The sequence below is a fragment of the Coenobita brevimanus genome, chromosome 62, assembly GCF_032717465.1.
Source record: "Coenobita brevimanus isolate Jiangsu-jjx chromosome 62, ASM3271746v2, whole genome shotgun sequence".
NCBI lineage: Eukaryota > Metazoa > Arthropoda > Malacostraca > Decapoda > Coenobitidae > Coenobita > Coenobita brevimanus.
Genome location: NC_137015.1, coordinates 4,139,537 through 4,156,542, shown reverse-complemented (window position 1 = coordinate 4,156,542; position 17,006 = coordinate 4,139,537). Strand labels below are relative to the sequence as shown.

At 40.4% G+C, this 17,006-nt stretch overlaps 1 protein-coding gene across 1 annotated transcript in view; it reads right to left on the bottom strand.

The window, feature by feature from the left end:
- Positions 1-341: 341 nt before the first annotated feature.
- The window catches only part of LOC145403978 (mitotic spindle assembly checkpoint protein MAD1-like), a 28,252-nt gene continuing 11,587 nt past the window's right edge, over positions 342-17,006 (bottom strand). Inside the window, exons 6-14 of the mRNA XM_080275579.1 lie at positions 16,277-16,407; positions 13,693-13,816; positions 12,252-12,397; positions 9,515-9,659; positions 8,861-9,055; positions 5,654-5,907; positions 4,643-4,821; positions 2,909-3,099; positions 342-1,249 (exon numbers count right to left, since the gene is read on the bottom strand). Of these exons, the coding sequence (XP_080131705.1) occupies positions 902-1,249; positions 2,909-3,099; positions 4,643-4,821; positions 5,654-5,907; positions 8,861-9,055; positions 9,515-9,659; positions 12,252-12,397; positions 13,693-13,816; positions 16,277-16,407 (1,713 nt within the window). The 3' untranslated portion in view covers positions 342-901. The remainder of the gene's footprint in view (positions 1,250-2,908; positions 3,100-4,642; positions 4,822-5,653; positions 5,908-8,860; positions 9,056-9,514; positions 9,660-12,251; positions 12,398-13,692; positions 13,817-16,276; positions 16,408-17,006) is intronic.

Below are 17,006 nucleotides of genomic sequence, written 5' to 3'. Positions count from 1 at the left end.
GCATGCCCCAGGGTGGCATTACTGTATCTGGGCAATAATCCCTAACCTTCCCTAGCATTTAAACCTATACGGGTGACATATGGCTGAAGTGCTGTAACACAGTGGATAGTCATCTGTGTTGGTTATATGGTTACCACCCAACTTGCCAGATGGGTGCCTCTCCCACCTTACACAGATGCTAATATAAAATATAGAAATATATTCCAGTACAGTGTTTTAACCTTACTGAATATTGGTTACCTCTCTGAGGAAAGTTGAAACACAAGATTTACCATGTCTGTGATACTTAGATAAAACCAGAATAAAGCATGTAAATCATAATTTCAAAATTTGTGGTGTTACTGCTTGAGGTTACTGTACAGAAGTTATGAAACCAGAGGATATTTATTTAAAATGTTTGAGATATATCTGTTATACATGATGAGCTGTGTGAACATTCTGTCTGAGAATGAGTGACACAAAGTCAAATTCAGTATTATTTCTATATACAAATATTGTACAGTATGCTGTATAATCATAATTATCTGATACCATAATAAGCACCTTACCAGTACAGTATAAAGACAGCATCATTACAAAAGACTACAGGTTATTTCAAAATACTGCACTACAAAGGTGGCAGTTTTGCATGTCATACATTTTTACATCTTTATATACACACTCTGATACCACCACACCTGTCCTGCACGAGACAATTCTAGCATGGATTCAGTAATGTTGGTGGGTATCAGCACCAAAGTGGCAACAAATGAAGGTGTGTGGCACACAGGAGGATTGTAGAGTTGCAGGGAAGAGATGACAGTGAAGTCACTACTCTGTCTGTATGTCTGTCTCTGTCTCTTTCTCTCACACACACGCACACAAGCACACACGCACGTGCACACACACAAGAAGAAAGGAGTTACTCTATAATAACAAGATCATCATCATTATCATTATCCTCCTCCTCTTCCTGTTCATCCCTCGAGTCTTCCCCATCAGTTTCCATGTGATCCTCCTGTTCCTCCTCCTCGTCATCATCATCGTCATCATCATCTTCTTCTCCCTCTCCCTCTTCCTCTACCTCCACCTCATCCTCCTGGGTAGGGGAGGAAGAAGGATAGTCAGTTTGCCGGTTGAAGAGATCTAGGGTTACAGCTGAGAGGAAGGCAGGATAAGAGTTTTCGTGGCGGAGGTAGGCATCTATGAAGTACTCCAGCCCACTTGAGAAGCGAGTCTCCAGCAGTTGTAGCTCCTTTGACTGAGTCCGCTGAAAATAAAGTTTTTTGTACCAAATTATCTGAACCATAATGCAACTTTTAACTGAAGCTGTCATGTTAAATATGCACTCAAGTCATGGATCCTCTATTTCATTTTTCAAAATCCTATCTCAATGGTCTACTGCCAAAGGTTTTTAGTGAAGTACATAAACAACAGCCAATCCTACATTACTATATTCAATGTGTAGCAGCCTAAGGCTAGGCTAAAGTAATCTAGTACATTTAATGGGAGATGACCAGCCCAGTTCCCTTGATGACATTACACAACAGCAAAACCTCCAATCACCTCTTGGGGGTTGAACCCATTCACGTTTGTGGAGTCATCACTCCGACTGTGGCATTATAACCACTACACATACTATTAAGCACATTATGGAAGACTGCATTGCACACAATCGCCTGTGCCAACAACACAACATACGCTTCTTAAGAGATCTGGTGGAAAGCCCGGTCTGGGCCGTGGCCTTAGGGACTCGGAGCTGTTCAGCCAGACTGCCCAGGGAACAACTGCTACTACCATATTGTATAGAGCTTATTACAAAAATTCCTCACTTAACACTATATACCGTACTGTATATGTTTATTAACTATATATTGTGTAAAAGTGAAGGCACTTTATGAAGGTTGTGTTCTACCAGGAAACCATGTACAACGCTGGGTGGTAACTATATAACCAGATTTTGGCGCCTGGTGGTTTAGTGGGTAATTCTTGCGCTCCAGTCGGATTCAGCCGGTGAAGGTTTATATCCAAGGGGTGGTTGGGGTTGGTTGCTCGTGTAATGCCACTCAGGGATGAGTGAGGCTGGTCACTCTCATCTTAAATGTCGGGACCAACTGCCTAGCCCCGGGCTCCTACACTCCTCATGGGGCAATGTAGGATTGGATGATGGATGGATGGATGGTGTTCTACCAAGAAAAATTATCCTCCTAAATATTTAAAAATGTCTGTTTATGTATGTATAAAACTCCAAAAGCAGTTAAAAGAAATAAGTGATAAACCATACTGATACCAATACTACTGTGAGCTGCTTCAACCCCGGCCATTCACTGAATATCGAGGCTACTTAATGATCAACGGCATGTAATGTAAAAATTGTTCCTATGTTAATGAACAGATTTTTAGTGAAAAATGTATCAAGTGAATGCATGTTAAGCAAGGCATTATAGCAGACCCTTGTTTTACGATGAACCAGCATGTGATGAAACATTGATGGGATGCCTTTTTTCAATATACAATAGAAATTTTGCTTATGCAATGATTATGATCCCATACAAAGCCTAACTGGCTGATGGACAATTGCTATTCTCACTTATAAGATCACCCTCATGCAAGTTTACAGTCATTTGTTTCTTAGTAGATAGCCTTTCCACTCATCGCTACTGGGTGTGATAGTGTCAGTGATGGAACAACAGTGTGGTGCTGGAGTTCAAGCAGCAAATGAAATGCAGAGATGTGAAATATCTACCAGTTTAGGTGTGCTGGAAACTTGTTTTTAGACTCTATTGGGTGAGTGACCCTTGGCCAAAAACATATCCCCGCTGGTCCCAAGTAATAAATGATTAGTTGTTATGCAATGGATTTTTTTTTCAAATGCATCCTTATCATAAAATGAGGATGCAGTGTACTGTATCCTGTGATTTAAACTTACCTCAAAGAGAAGATAATCATCAGAAGATTCAGCATACATGGGGAAGAGCTTATACTGGTTATTGCCTGAGGTGTCCACCCGGTAGCCTGTGAGCCGGTACACCACCTCACGCATCTCAAGAGACTTGCGTTTGAATGCCCCCATCATGCGCTTGTTGCACATCTCCAGCGACTTCACCTTTTCCTGCAGTTCTGTGGAATACAGAAAATATAAAAATCTACACTGTGAGTCATATTGTATTCTCATCACATTAGGAGGCTTTCGAACATCTCTTTCTAAGTAATATATTTTGTATGCAAGACTATGCTATGATCTTGTATGTTTTTATGCCTTAATATCAGCAGAGATTCATAAATCTTAATGTGCTATACATAAAGAACTGATAAGAAAGACATGCTAGTTAAACTTTTTAATTGACAAGAAGACAACACTGACTCATCCATTACTGCTTAACAGCTCCAATCAGCTTAGGAGAGCTCCTGTTTTTTGAAGGGGATACAGAAAGTTGTAAAGTGTCTGAACCTTATGATCTGAAATTCTATCCTATGCTTAAGCTGAACACACTATATTCCTTTTACCCTAACTTGACCTAAAACTGCCATCTCTCCATCTTGGATGCTAAGATGTAACAGGGGATTAACTCTAGAATATGGTGCTAGTTATGAGGTGCTATGGAAAGGATGCAGAACAGTAGCACTGCCACTGAGCTACATGAAATATGCTGGAAGAGGATGCAAATCTGGGCTAAGTTAAGGTGAAAGAACCATAACTATGATATAACAAGAATTTTATGAATGTGATGTACTCACACTGCAAGAGTTAAAACTGATAGTTTATTAACTCCTATGATAAAAGCAGGTATTTTACACCTGTTCTGAAATTCTGGACATATGATGCATTAATAAAGTAACTCCATGATTTCTGTTCAACTTTGACAGCAACAAACACGACTTCCCTGTGTCTGAAAGCCCTACAGCACTTCCTACAATGCTATATAATCTGCCACAGTGAATAGCATTACAACAATCACATTTGTTTACATGTCCTCTCCTGTTAGTCCACACAGTAAATCAACCAAGGAGTGCAGGGGGCCATCCAGCATGTTTTCACCCCTTTCCCAAGGGTATAATAATTCTTCTCTGTTTATGCTCTCTGTCTTCCAGAGAATAATGATAATTCAAGACTTCAATCACTGACTAAAGACAGCTCATACAAATGCAACTACTGTGATAAAATAGTAAAAGTCAGATCCATATTACCCCTTAAGTGGCATCAAGGACTGAGGCTAGGCAAGGATAGTCCAGATCACAGAAAAATAGTAACCAGCATAGGTCTGCAGTGACATAACATGAACTAAAAACTTCCAGCCACTTCCAAGAAATTCAAACCTGCCCATAAGATGTGATGGCTTTGATCACTAGACCACCAGGTACCAAGGAGCCTTGCCAACTTAAAAGAAGTGCAACTAGCCATACTCTGACTTGTTCACCTTGTTTTCATATTACTGAAAACAAAAAGTAAACGTGGTAACAGCCACTCCCATGTTACCCCTATCAGGGTATCTTGAATATTTAAAGGGAGAAGATCTGCCCTTGATAAAATAAAACAAAGTAATTCCAGTCACCTGTGGAAATTTCAAGTTCAGGGAAAAATCAGCATCTCTGACTGGTATCTTCCAACCACTAATTGTCTAGTACCAAAAATGCATATATACCATAAATGCAAGGAAGTTACCTGTGACCTCCTTGGAAGAATGAGTAGATTGAGCAACATTAAGTCCAACACGTTGAGTGATATCGTGTGTATCACCAGCTTCCAGCAGCCTCACCCGCTCCCGCAGACTCTCATTCTCATCACGAAGACGCTCTATTTCTGTCCCTCGTCCTTCCACTGCGCGTGCTAGTGGGTTGTCCCTGTCACAGATTATAACTGAGAGTCAGAGAATCTCTCTCTCTCAATCTCACACACATGCACACACACACAGACTTGGTTTATTTCAGTAATCATTGTTGTCTCCATCACCTTAAACCCTCCTGGGAACCCTGTTAGACAAAGGATGGCTGTGACAGAATCACCTCCAGGTGTCCTTCAATGTTTCTTTTGCTCCCCCAATTACCCAACCTCCTTTTTCTCCCCTCTCCCGTCTTGCGTAATGTTCCATTCTTTTCTTCCACAACATATACGATCTTCCTTTTCCTACGGTACAAGCACTTGAATTTCATTATCAGACATTCTGAGGTTCTGTACATTTGTGCATGCTTTGATACATACATACCATCTCAAAGTGAGTCTCTTTACCTGTTCAGCAATCGGACACTAGGACAGTAATTATGTATCATAACCACAAAGTTAAATTTTGGGTAGTACAGTATATAAAATTTTCATATACTTCAATGAATCAAGGAATGAATACTTTATTGCACTAAAGAAAAGAAAATGAGAATACAGTACATACTAAAGCAATCAATGATCACTGATTCAACCCTCCCACTTAATGATGAGTATAGCCTTGAAGGAAAGAGAAACAGATGAAGAAAATGGCAGCAAAAACCGGAGAAATACAAGTCACCTGAAAAGAATAAGTTAAAGGCAGCAAATATTTGAGAAATACAAGTCACCAGAAGAAAATAAGTGTGAAATGAGGTAGGAATCAAAGAAACAGGCAGTACAAAAGTACAAGAAATAAAAGGCACCTGAACAGAATAAATATTTAATGGTAAGCACACAGGGCAATGTGGGCCTTACTTGAAGTGAAGAATCTTCGTCTTGGTGGGATCATAGTCTCCTTTGAGTGCCCGTGTCTCTAGTCTCAGCTCCAGCACCTCCTTCTCTCCCTCTAGTTCCTTCACTTTTCCCTCCACCTCCTTCACTTTCTCCTCTGCTTCCTTCATTTTTTTCTCCCTTTTCTCTACCCTCTCTTCCAACTCCTTCACCTGGTCCTCCTTCTGCAGTAATTTTTCCTGCAGCTTCTTAATCTTCTCAGCATCCTCAGGTCTTTGCTATTGGTTGGGTACATCGAGAACTTGAAGTTATGTCTTGCACTCTAATGTTAGGCAAAGGGTTACAACTGTGAATTTTTAACTCAATACATTATATGACACAGAAAAGGCCTCATTTCATGGATTTTTAAAATGTTCATGGAAGGGACTTCCTGGGATTGACTGTAAGGTCCACTTCCTGTGGAATGCAGTTAATTCTCCCACTTTCATACTTTCTCATTCCTTGTAGCTAGATCCTACTTCATGCTATCTTTAAATGGGGAAAAATGGTCAAGATGTTGATGACAAGGAAGGAGTCACCTGATGTTACCTACACTACCATACCTACTTTTATCCTTTTATGCTGTACGAGGTCTGTTCAGAATGTATATTGTATATCCGACCTTAGGCTCTAAAAAAAAAAAAAAAAAAATAGCTAACCTGTTGAGCTAGGACACTAATCCCCCTCAAAGTAGGCCCTTCTGATTTTACACATGTAGCCCAGCATTCTTTCCATTGCCTGAAACATTTTTGTCAAAGTTGGTTTTCAGTAACTCCTGCACGTGCTTCGTCGCATTCGTCATGATCTCTCCTCGTCTCAAATTGGGAACCCTTCAGCGGAGTTTTGAGCTTGGAGAATAACCAAAAGTCGTACAGAGCCATGTCTGGTAAGCAGGGAGCCTGCTGGACCTGCAGGATGTTGTGCTTGGCCAAAAATTTCTGAACCAGTTGAGCAGAATGGGCAGGGGCATCGTCATGGAGCAGCTTCCAACTTGCCACTTTCCAAAGGTCTGGTCTCTTCTGCTGAAATGTGTCATGAAGACAACGGATAACACTGAAACACTGCATTAGTAATGTTTGTTGACAGTCTGACCTTCTGGTGCGTATTATTGATGCACAACACTCGGAAGTTGAAAAAACTGTCAACCTGCATTTCATCTTGCTGTGGACCTGTCGTGCTTTTTTTTTTGGCCACAGCAACCCCACATGCTTCCACTGGGACGGCTGTGCTTGGTTTCCAGGTTGTACCCATACACCCAAGTCTCATCTCCAACGATAACAGTTTTCAGAAAGTCTGGATCGCGATTTGCACACTCCAACATGTCTTGAGCAATGTTCATCTGCAGGACTTGTTGTTCACGTGAAAGGAGCTTTGGTATGAAATTGGCAACAACTCTTCGCAAGCCCAAATCATGTTAAATATTGTGTGATGATCCATTGCTGATTCCAGTTTCATTAGCAATTTCTTTGACAGTCAACCAACAATTTTCCATTATTAAATCACAGACTTTCTTCACATTTTCAGCACTCCTGCTTGGTGATGGCCTTCAAGGATGTGGATCGCTCTCGACCGACATTTCAGTCATTTTCGCAGCAATTGAACCACTCTTTTTTTTCTACGTTACCCCCAAGGCTTCATTCCCCCAAACTTGCTGGATCTTCCTGATAGTTTCAAATTGGGTTTCACCTAGCTGTTGGCAAAATTTGATGCAGTAATGTTGTTTGACTTTTTCAGTCATCGTGACGAGAGCGGGAACGTGACTAGAGTAAGGTGCACAACCACGGACACAGCCACTGAGTCACTCGTGGTGGCTGGCATTAATTATGCATGCACACAAAGATACTGCACTGTGAAACATAAAACCCCACCCCTGTCCTCCAACTGGTTGGTAAGAAAAAAAAAATGTCGGATAATTTCTGAATAGACCTCGTTAAGTACCTAATAGCTGAATACAATCATTTGGCACTGGACAGAAAAATTTCCTCCATTCAACCACCACAGAGAAAATTAACTTAATCTATTTCCACATAATCCATGCAACAAATATATATCTTCACCATCATCATTTCAACCCTTTTCCCCAGCTACAGATGGGACTGGGCATGCTTAGCAACCCCTTTCCATTTCCTTGCAATGGTCTTTCCTCTTCCTTCTGCCTATGGGTGACTCTACACTGAGTGACAAGCCAAATGGTTTCCTGCACACCAGGAAACCATTTACTATGCTGTGTGGTAACCATATAACTAAATTATGGCACATGGTAGTTTAGTGGGTAATTACAGCACTCCAATTGGATTGAGCCAGTGAAGGTTTATATCCAAGGGGTGGTTGGGGTTTAATGCTCACGTAATGCCACTCAGGGATGAGTAAGGCTGGTCACTCTCATCTTGAGAGTCAGGACCAAACTGCCTGGCCACAGGCTCTTGCACTCCTCGTGGGGGAACCTAGAATTGGATGATGGATGGATGATTATGTTTTGGATTTGGTGTACAGGCAGTCCTAATTACAAGTCAGGGATGTGTTTTGATATATCTCGATTAAATCCACACAACTGTCACTGTAGGGGGAAACAGGCAAATGGAATTTTAGTAGGCAAGATTTCTTTGATTAACTTTTTCAATCCACTGATGTACTTTCTGTTTTACTTACGCTATTCCCAGATTATTCTACACAGCTCAGGAGGGTCTTTTGAACCAGAAAGGTTAGATACAGCCTTCAATAATCAATGCACAGGAAATCTAACTTTAACTGCATAAAAGCAGCTGAAGGGAACACGATTTTTAAAAATAAATGCAGTAAATACACATACTGTGACTGTACATCACCAAACTGACTGGGATAACTGTGGACTTAGCAGCAAAAATCAATGTCCAAAAAGGTGACTTTTAACAAGAGCCTAGGACTGCATTCTAAGAGGCTCTGATTATTTTGTAGCATCTCTTCCACAGTGATTTACTTTGTCTATTGCATCTTAATAACCTTTTGTGTCACCAATACAAATGTCATCATAAAAATGATATAATACATGAGAATAATATCATCATCATCATTCCAATCTCTTTTTCCCCTCCCAAAGATGGCAAGAGGTGATATTATGATTTAGCAGTCAATATAAATTGTTACAGAAGAGGTGCTACAGTGCCTATTATGCACTCTACAATATGGCCCTTGCCATACATGTTGCTGTCTTACCCGTGTGGTGACTGTTGGTGGCAGCTTGGTATCCTGACAAGCTGCTTCCAATTCTTCTTCAAGTCGTTTGATCTCATTACGGTAGAGTGTGAGTTGCTCCTCAAGGCGACGGGTTCGTTCTTGGCTCACAGCTGAATGGTTAATGGTCACCTCAGCCTCGTACGAAGTCAACACACTCTTTAGACTGTCTCGGTCCTAGACATGAAGAAATCTGTCTCAGTCATTATGAGGTCCACTACAGGGTCAGACCTAGCAGTGAGTGTGACAACCAGAACCATAAATTGTTGTATCATATTGTTTATAAAGGCTTCAACATGCTTGAATGGTATGGTGCAAATCAGGAAGGAGTGCTTTTCTGTGAGACTTCTGCATGAGGAACATTAATTTTTTAACGGTATTGTCTCAGAGTGTACATATGTCATCAGTATGGAATGAGAGGCTGTGAACATTTGTCATCACCATCATCATCAAGCTGAACTAAAAAAGGATATACTACCAATAGCTAATTTATGTGTCACTACAAGTCAGGTTCTTACAGATCTAGACAAACAAATTTACCGCCAAGCCACAAGCCCTAACCACAATAAGAATAACAATAATTAGAGATATATATCAAGAAAGAAGCCAAAACAACTTCAAATACACTTCAATCACCTTTGTAACGAGAAGCAATTTGCGCTGAAGTCGCTTTACCAGAAGAGCATTGTTTTGTGTGTTGCGCTGCTCCTGCTCCAGCCTTTCTCGCAACCGCTTTACCTCATTTTCACTGACTTTACGGCTCTCTTCATGCGACCGCAAGCTGCAGAACCAAAACATTATTCTTAGTTGAATGGCATAAAGATCTCATTTACAGTTTTATTAAACAACAATAAAGGAGCATGGTCAGTACATACAACACTCAACTGTAGAACTACGACATTACTCTTCTCATATTCAGTATATCTATTCAATGCTTTCTTAAATTTGTCAATTATGTAGCTGTCTTCCCCTGTCTGCAATTCCCTCTGCCTATGATCACTAGTTTTTTAAACACAATGTGTCCAAGCATCTTAAAATGAATGGATCTTGAATTTCTCTCTCTCTCTCTCTCTCTCACCCAGGAGGGAGCAATCTTGTAGGCTTCCAACCTTTGGTTCCTTCTTTCTTGCATTAATAAAAAGCCTAGCATTAACCAATATAAACTCTGCAGAGCTTCAGCATAACAGTAACATCAAGAAACAACCAGTTCAACATTACCCCTGTCTGATGTAAGTGCACATGGCTGGGCTACTTTTGTTCAGAATAATTAAAGGCAGGTGACCAGCACATACCACTAGAGGCACTACATAATCATAAAACCTCTAGCCACCTCTTACGGATTCTTAACTGCCCAGAGCACAAGCTCTTCACTCCAAAAACTGGTACCTGCCAGATGTCCAGTTCAACTGTTTTTTTTTTTTTTTTTAAATATATAAGTAGCTCTATTCTTGCATGAAGGTGTTATGAGTGCCCACACTAATATGAGTCTGAAGGTGGGACAAGGCATAACAGTCCAAGAAGAGGGTAGACAGATAAGATAAATGAATGTGTGAGAAAGCAAGGTGTGGAGGTTGACGAGACTACGAAACTGACAAGATCAAGTTGGTTGGATGAACTACCAACTTCCAAGGAGATCATGACAAGGGTTTGGAACCCCCTTTTTAACCTGGTGTGGCTCATTTCACTGGGCTTTCACTCATGTCAAATTTTCTCTTTCCTTACTTCCTGGATCCTGTCTCACTCCACCCTAAGGTGGGAAAAAAAAGAGGTCAGGATGATGGCAACGATGATCCTGCTACCTCAGAAACTGCTTTTTCAGCTGGAAAGGTTATACAGTATACAGTCCTTATCAACTTCTTCACTACTGAACACCTTCCCTGATTTTAATACAACCATCTGGAAGTTGCAAAAATAAATAAATAAGTACATCATCAGCAACAGGGGTTAAATGCAAATCATAAACATACTAAAATACAAACAGGCACTGTCAATTAATCTTTTTAGTCTGATGATGTATTATTCAGTTTAATCACCCCACCCCCAGATGATTTTATTCAACTTAAGAAAGACCTTGTAGTAAAGCAGTTAATGAAGACTGTATTTAACTTTTCCAATGGAAGTAATCACAAACTCAGGAGCTGCCAGTGATCACCATGTAATTTAATCAGGAACTCAGTCAACTACTACCAGCTCGCACTGCCATATGTTTCCTAAAATCACTTCCATGATATTTAGTGCTAATCAATACATATATTCTTCAATACTGTAATCACTGGTTATCACACCAGTTTTCTCTAAATGATTTACAAAGTAAAATACTGAACAATTACTAGGATGCATAAAACAAGTGGCCCGTTAGCGTTCATCACATGATATTAAAAGTCTCGCTGCATGTTTAATTTGAAACACTTATCATTTAGTTATCAAAGAAATTAATGTTTCATCTGGCAAATGCTGAAAAGAATATACTAACTATTATTTATAAAAATATAAAAAACAATTTATGAAGCCAAAACCATGCGCAGACAAAGCTGCCGGCTGAAATCTCAAGTACCGATGTTTCCAGGAAGACAACAACAAAGCTTGACATGGGCGTGTGCATATAATCTTCACCTAATTCCTATAAATACTTTGCAGCCAAACAACTTCATGCTAGTATTATATATAGACACATGTCTGAAAATTTTGTTTTGATTAACATACATACATACATAAATACGTCATCTAATCCTGTGTTGCCCCATGAGGAGCATAGGAGCCCGGGGCTAGGCAAGTTGGTCCTGACATTTAAGATGAGAGTGACCAGCCTCACACATCCTTGAGAGGCATTATGTGAGCAATAAACCCCAACCATCCCTTAGATATAAACATACACAGGCTCAATCCAGTTGGAGCACCTTAATTACCCATTAAACCACCAGGCATCATAGTTTGGTTATATGGTTACCACCCAGCATAGTTAATGCTTTCATGGTGCAAAACTATATTAAAAGATAGGACTGAGAACGTGAATTATCATTTTTAAGCCTGGAACAATGTCTGTCCTGAGGTTTAGACAATATATATATCAGTTTCAGTTCAGTACTGTAATTCCCTTCGCCTTTATCATACTAAGCTTCTTTTCCTCATTTTATTGAGTAAACATATTAATAAAATTATACTTATGAACAAAGTGATAAAGGAAACACTTACAAAACAGTAGTTGACTGCATTTTTATTTTTTAAATTAAATTATCAGGTGAAGACTGGCAACCTTTGGGGGGTTTTGAATGCTCCCATTTAAAATAAACTTTCTCTTAAGCCAAATATAATCACCAAGTAATAATTACAAAAATATAAATGACAATGTCCTCAGAGTGAAGATGAGTCTGACCTGGTACGCAGCTCATTGAGGTCATCTGTACGTTTCTGGTCACCTTTGATCAACATGGCCAGCTGGGTACGGAGAGTTTCAGGGGTGGCTGGGTGGCTCAACTCTAGTTCATCCTTTCCCACGGCCTCAAATTCTGCCACTTTCATCTAAGGTAAAAGATTTGTAATGAAAAATGTTAGCTTCAGCGGACAAAGTGTGATATTACAAGGTACCTAACCTCTAAATGGCAGGTGTCTGCATTTGCTGTCCAAGGGTATTAGGGCCAAAGAGACAGGTGTCCGCATATGCGGTCACGCCCCCCCCCACCCCTCCAAACCCACCCCACCCCCTACCACCACACCCACACACCACCCACAACCAACTCCCACCATCACCCTGCACACTGACCCCCCTGCCGTCTCCCCACCCCCTTCCACCACCCCACCCCCAAACCACCACTGCCACAAACCCCCCCACCCTCCCCACCCATCCCCCACACCCCCAAAACCCCCAATCTCCCAACCACCCCCCTACTCCCCCACCACCCCCTACCACTCACTAAACCACCAGGCGCCAAAAATTTGGCTATACGGTTACCACCCAGCATAGTAAATGGTTTCCTGGTGTACAGGAAACCATTTGGCTTGACACTTAGTATAGAGTCACCCACAGGCAGCAGGATGAGGAAGAATGAAGGAAAGAAAGACAGAAGGATGAGTGTAAAGACACCCGCAAGCAGAAGGATGAGGAAAGAATGAAGGAAAAAAAGACAGAAGAGGAAGGATGGAAGAGAGGAAAGGGCAGACACCCAAAGCAGCACTACATCAAGTGAGTGGATGGTGAGTGCCCCTACCTACCACCATATATATATATATATATATATATATATATATATCCATCCATCCATCCATCATCCAATCCTACATTGCCCCATGAGAAGCGTAGGAGCCCGGGGCTAAGCAGTTGGTCCCGACATTTAAGATGAGAGTGACCAGCCTCACTCATCCCTGAGTGGCATTACATGAGCAATCAACCCCAACCATCCCTTGGATATAAACCTTCATCGGCTCAATCCGACTGGAGCGCAATAATTACTCACTAAACCACCAGGCGCCAAAAGTTGGTTATATGGTTACCGCCCAGCATAGTAAATGGTTTCCTGGTGTACAGGAAACCATTTGGCTTGTCACTCAGTGTAGAGTCACCCACAGGCAGAAGGAAGAGGAAAGAATGAAGGAAAGAAAGACGGAAGAGGGAGTGTAAAGTTACCCATAGGCAGAAGGACAAGGAAAGAATGAAGTAAAGGAAGACAGAAGAGGATGGAAGGAAAGAAGGATGGAGGAGAGGAAAGGGCAGACACCTGACAGCAGAACTACATCGAGTGAGTGGATGGTGAGTGCCCCCACCTACCATATATATATATATATATATATTACAACAATATATAGAGAGAGGGATATACCTTGACAGCTTGAAGCTCTGCCTGAAGCTTGGCCATGTCTTGACACCGTTGTTCCAACAGAGATATCTGATGTTGTGCACTCTCCAGTTTTGCTTCAAGTAGTTGACAGTTCAGCCCAGTATCTCTGACATTGGGAACCAATCGTTACTATGATTATGTTCTCTTTAACTTAGCCTAAAATTGCCATCTCTTAATCTTGAATGTTGAGCTATGACAAAAGATAAACACTAGAAGATGGTGCTATTCAAGAAGCTAGTCAAGAAGGAGTGCTGCGGAATGGATGTGGAGCCATTGCCTGCCTTTTGCGTCCACTGACCTACATGATATGAACTGCAAAAGGATGAGTATAAGGACCAAGTTAAATGAACTAGAAGAAGAAGGTAACTAAATTTAATGAACACATCTCCTCATTTTGACCTCTTTTCACATCTAAGGATGGGTTGAAGTAAGGTCCATAAAGCAAGAAAAAAGAAAGCATGACTGAGGAGAAAACTATGAACTGCATGCCTAATGAATGGATCAGACACCCATTCACTCACCATTCAGAACCCTGGAATCCAGGCTCTACCTCAACAATCTAACAAACTACACAACTTTTTTTCTTTTACTTCACATAACCTAACAGTCAATCCACTGTCAAGTTAATAACAGGATGCCAAACTATTTTTGTGTGCTCCTCCATATATGTCATCCGACTGTCTCAATCCCCTATCAGTTCCCGAGCCTCAATAACTTCCATACCATTACCCTGCTTTTTTAGTTATTTACTATATACAACCTCCCTGTTCTTAACCTATCACACCTACTCCCACCTTCAAACTCACTCACATGTACTTTTTCCTGACTCAATTTACATTCACTTTTTCCATATTACCACACCATCTCAGTAAACCCTTTAACCCTACTGTCAGTGAGCTTCCTAACTTCACATCATTCACAAATCACATTATTTTTTATCCTTTCCACTTTATGCACTCCATATAAATATCCAGCATCATTCCTTTTCTACTGCTCATGGTCTTGAATTTCCATTCTCGTGGCACACCAAAGTCTTAAGCTCATATATACATTAATGTGGGCGTGAGCACACCTTCATGCAATTCTCTTGCAACCTCAACAATCAAAGCTGTCTAATATCATGGCCTTCATGGCACTAGCCACCTCCTTCCCAATATCACTCTATTTCACTTCATTTGCACATTTTCCTCTCTTCTATTACTGCACCTATACTTAAATTCCCTCACTAATTCACATCCCTCTCCAATCACCAGCACATGACACTAAAATCACCCCCAAACCACAATGCTAACAGACATTTAAAAAACTCTATACCAATCTGCACAGCTCTGATTCAATTTTAGCAAGCAAAATGACATCATCTGCACATCCACTCTGATATACACCACCTTTCACCATTAATTACCATCTTCATCCCTCTCCACAGAAGTTTTATTTATTCTCTCTCGTAACCCTATCCATATGTATGGTATTGAGTGAACAGCCACAGGGATATCATACGTCCTTGTTTGACTCCAAACCTGATCATGAAACATGCCATTTGACATCATCTCTTACACATGCTTCCCTCCCAACCAAAAAATCTTTACACCATTCAAAGGAACCTGAAATAAGAAAACACCAAACAAGTGCAGGAAAAAGAAGTATAAAAATGACCTGTGTGGTATTAAAAAAAAAATTAATTAAAAAAAAAAACAAGTGATTTTTTTTTAATGCTCTTATCACAACTTTATTCAGGACAAAGAATATCCCTAAAAGCGAAGGAGATAATGTTGTTTTAGCCTCTTCAGTCCAATGGTGTATCCTGTATTATCGCTATCTTATTCAACCTAGGAGAGAACTTTTGGAATAAAGAGGTTAAGAGATTCATTAACGCATTCATTCTAATTATATGAAAAATTTTATTCTGGTTAACATCTGATTATTCTAATCAGCTTGGATGAAACCTATCCAAGTACAGTAAAAGTCCAATTCTTCGGCATCCAATTCCCCGGCAAATCTGACATTTCGGCAGTTTTGAGAAATAGTCCCATTTACGAAAATCTCTGATCGTTCGGCAGATTTTCCGATTTTTTTCGTCCCCTCTACTGCTGGGGACTTCTTCCAGCAGTAGCAGACTCCAATCAACCCCTTCTATTGTACATATGTAAATAAGGAACCTACTATAAGTTTAGGTAAGTGCATGTGAACTTGTAGGCCTACTGTACCATTACATTTATATACAGTATGTTCACTAATTTCTTTATTTTTCATATTCATGTATAGTACTGTATTCATTACAGTATTGTACAGTATCAAACAGTATACAGTACTCTCTCCAAACACATTTGTAATGATATGAGTAGTGATGATAGTGTTCACCAAAACATATAAGGTACCGAGTGGGTAGGGTTTTTGATAATTCGGCAATTTTGATTTTTCGGCACTTGCCTGGTCCCATAGATGCCGAAAAATCAGACTTCTACTGTATAATTATTAACACATTTTCATTTTCTAGGATGAAAGTATCTATTACTTAAACCAAATTTTTCTTGTCTAATCAATGGACGGTGCTACACTACCATACCTTAGGAACTTATTATCCTCCTTTAATTTTGCCACTTCTTTCTCTAGTTGTGGTACCTTTCTGACAGCAGACTGAAACACTGATGCTTGTCCCTCAACCTCACTTGCCACCTTCTTCTGTGCCTCCAACTCCTGCAAGGAACACCCACACATTTTGTGCAATGAAACAAAAACAATAGGCTGCTGTCAGCAAGAAATACACATACACCCATACATTTAATGGTTTTCATATGTCACATCCTGAAGCAAGACTTGCCATGTGCCATATTACCTCGCAAAATTAGTTAAGCATACCCACAACGTCTGGCAATTATCATCATCCTAACCTCTTTTCCCACCCAAAGATTGGGTACGATAGTGTCCAGAAGGCAAGAAAGGAGAAAGTATGGTAGTGGGTGAACTAAACAACAGCAAGTCCAAAGAAATGGACCACACTCATTCACTCATTATTCAAGCCCCAGAATCCTGACTCTAACCTTACAGACACATACTTTTCCTATATAAGACACACCACACCTTCCAAAGATGAGATGAGATATTTCTACATTATGTCCTTATTGTAAGTAAATAATTTTCTCCCCCTCCCATTACTAAGGAGGCTGCTAGAGGTCAAGCAGTGTGGAGAGTCGCCATTAGGTGACCAAGGCTGACACATGCTTGTTGGAGTCTATTAACGATACGATACAATGATAAGTCAACAGTAAACGACAGAAAAATTACATATGAAAGTT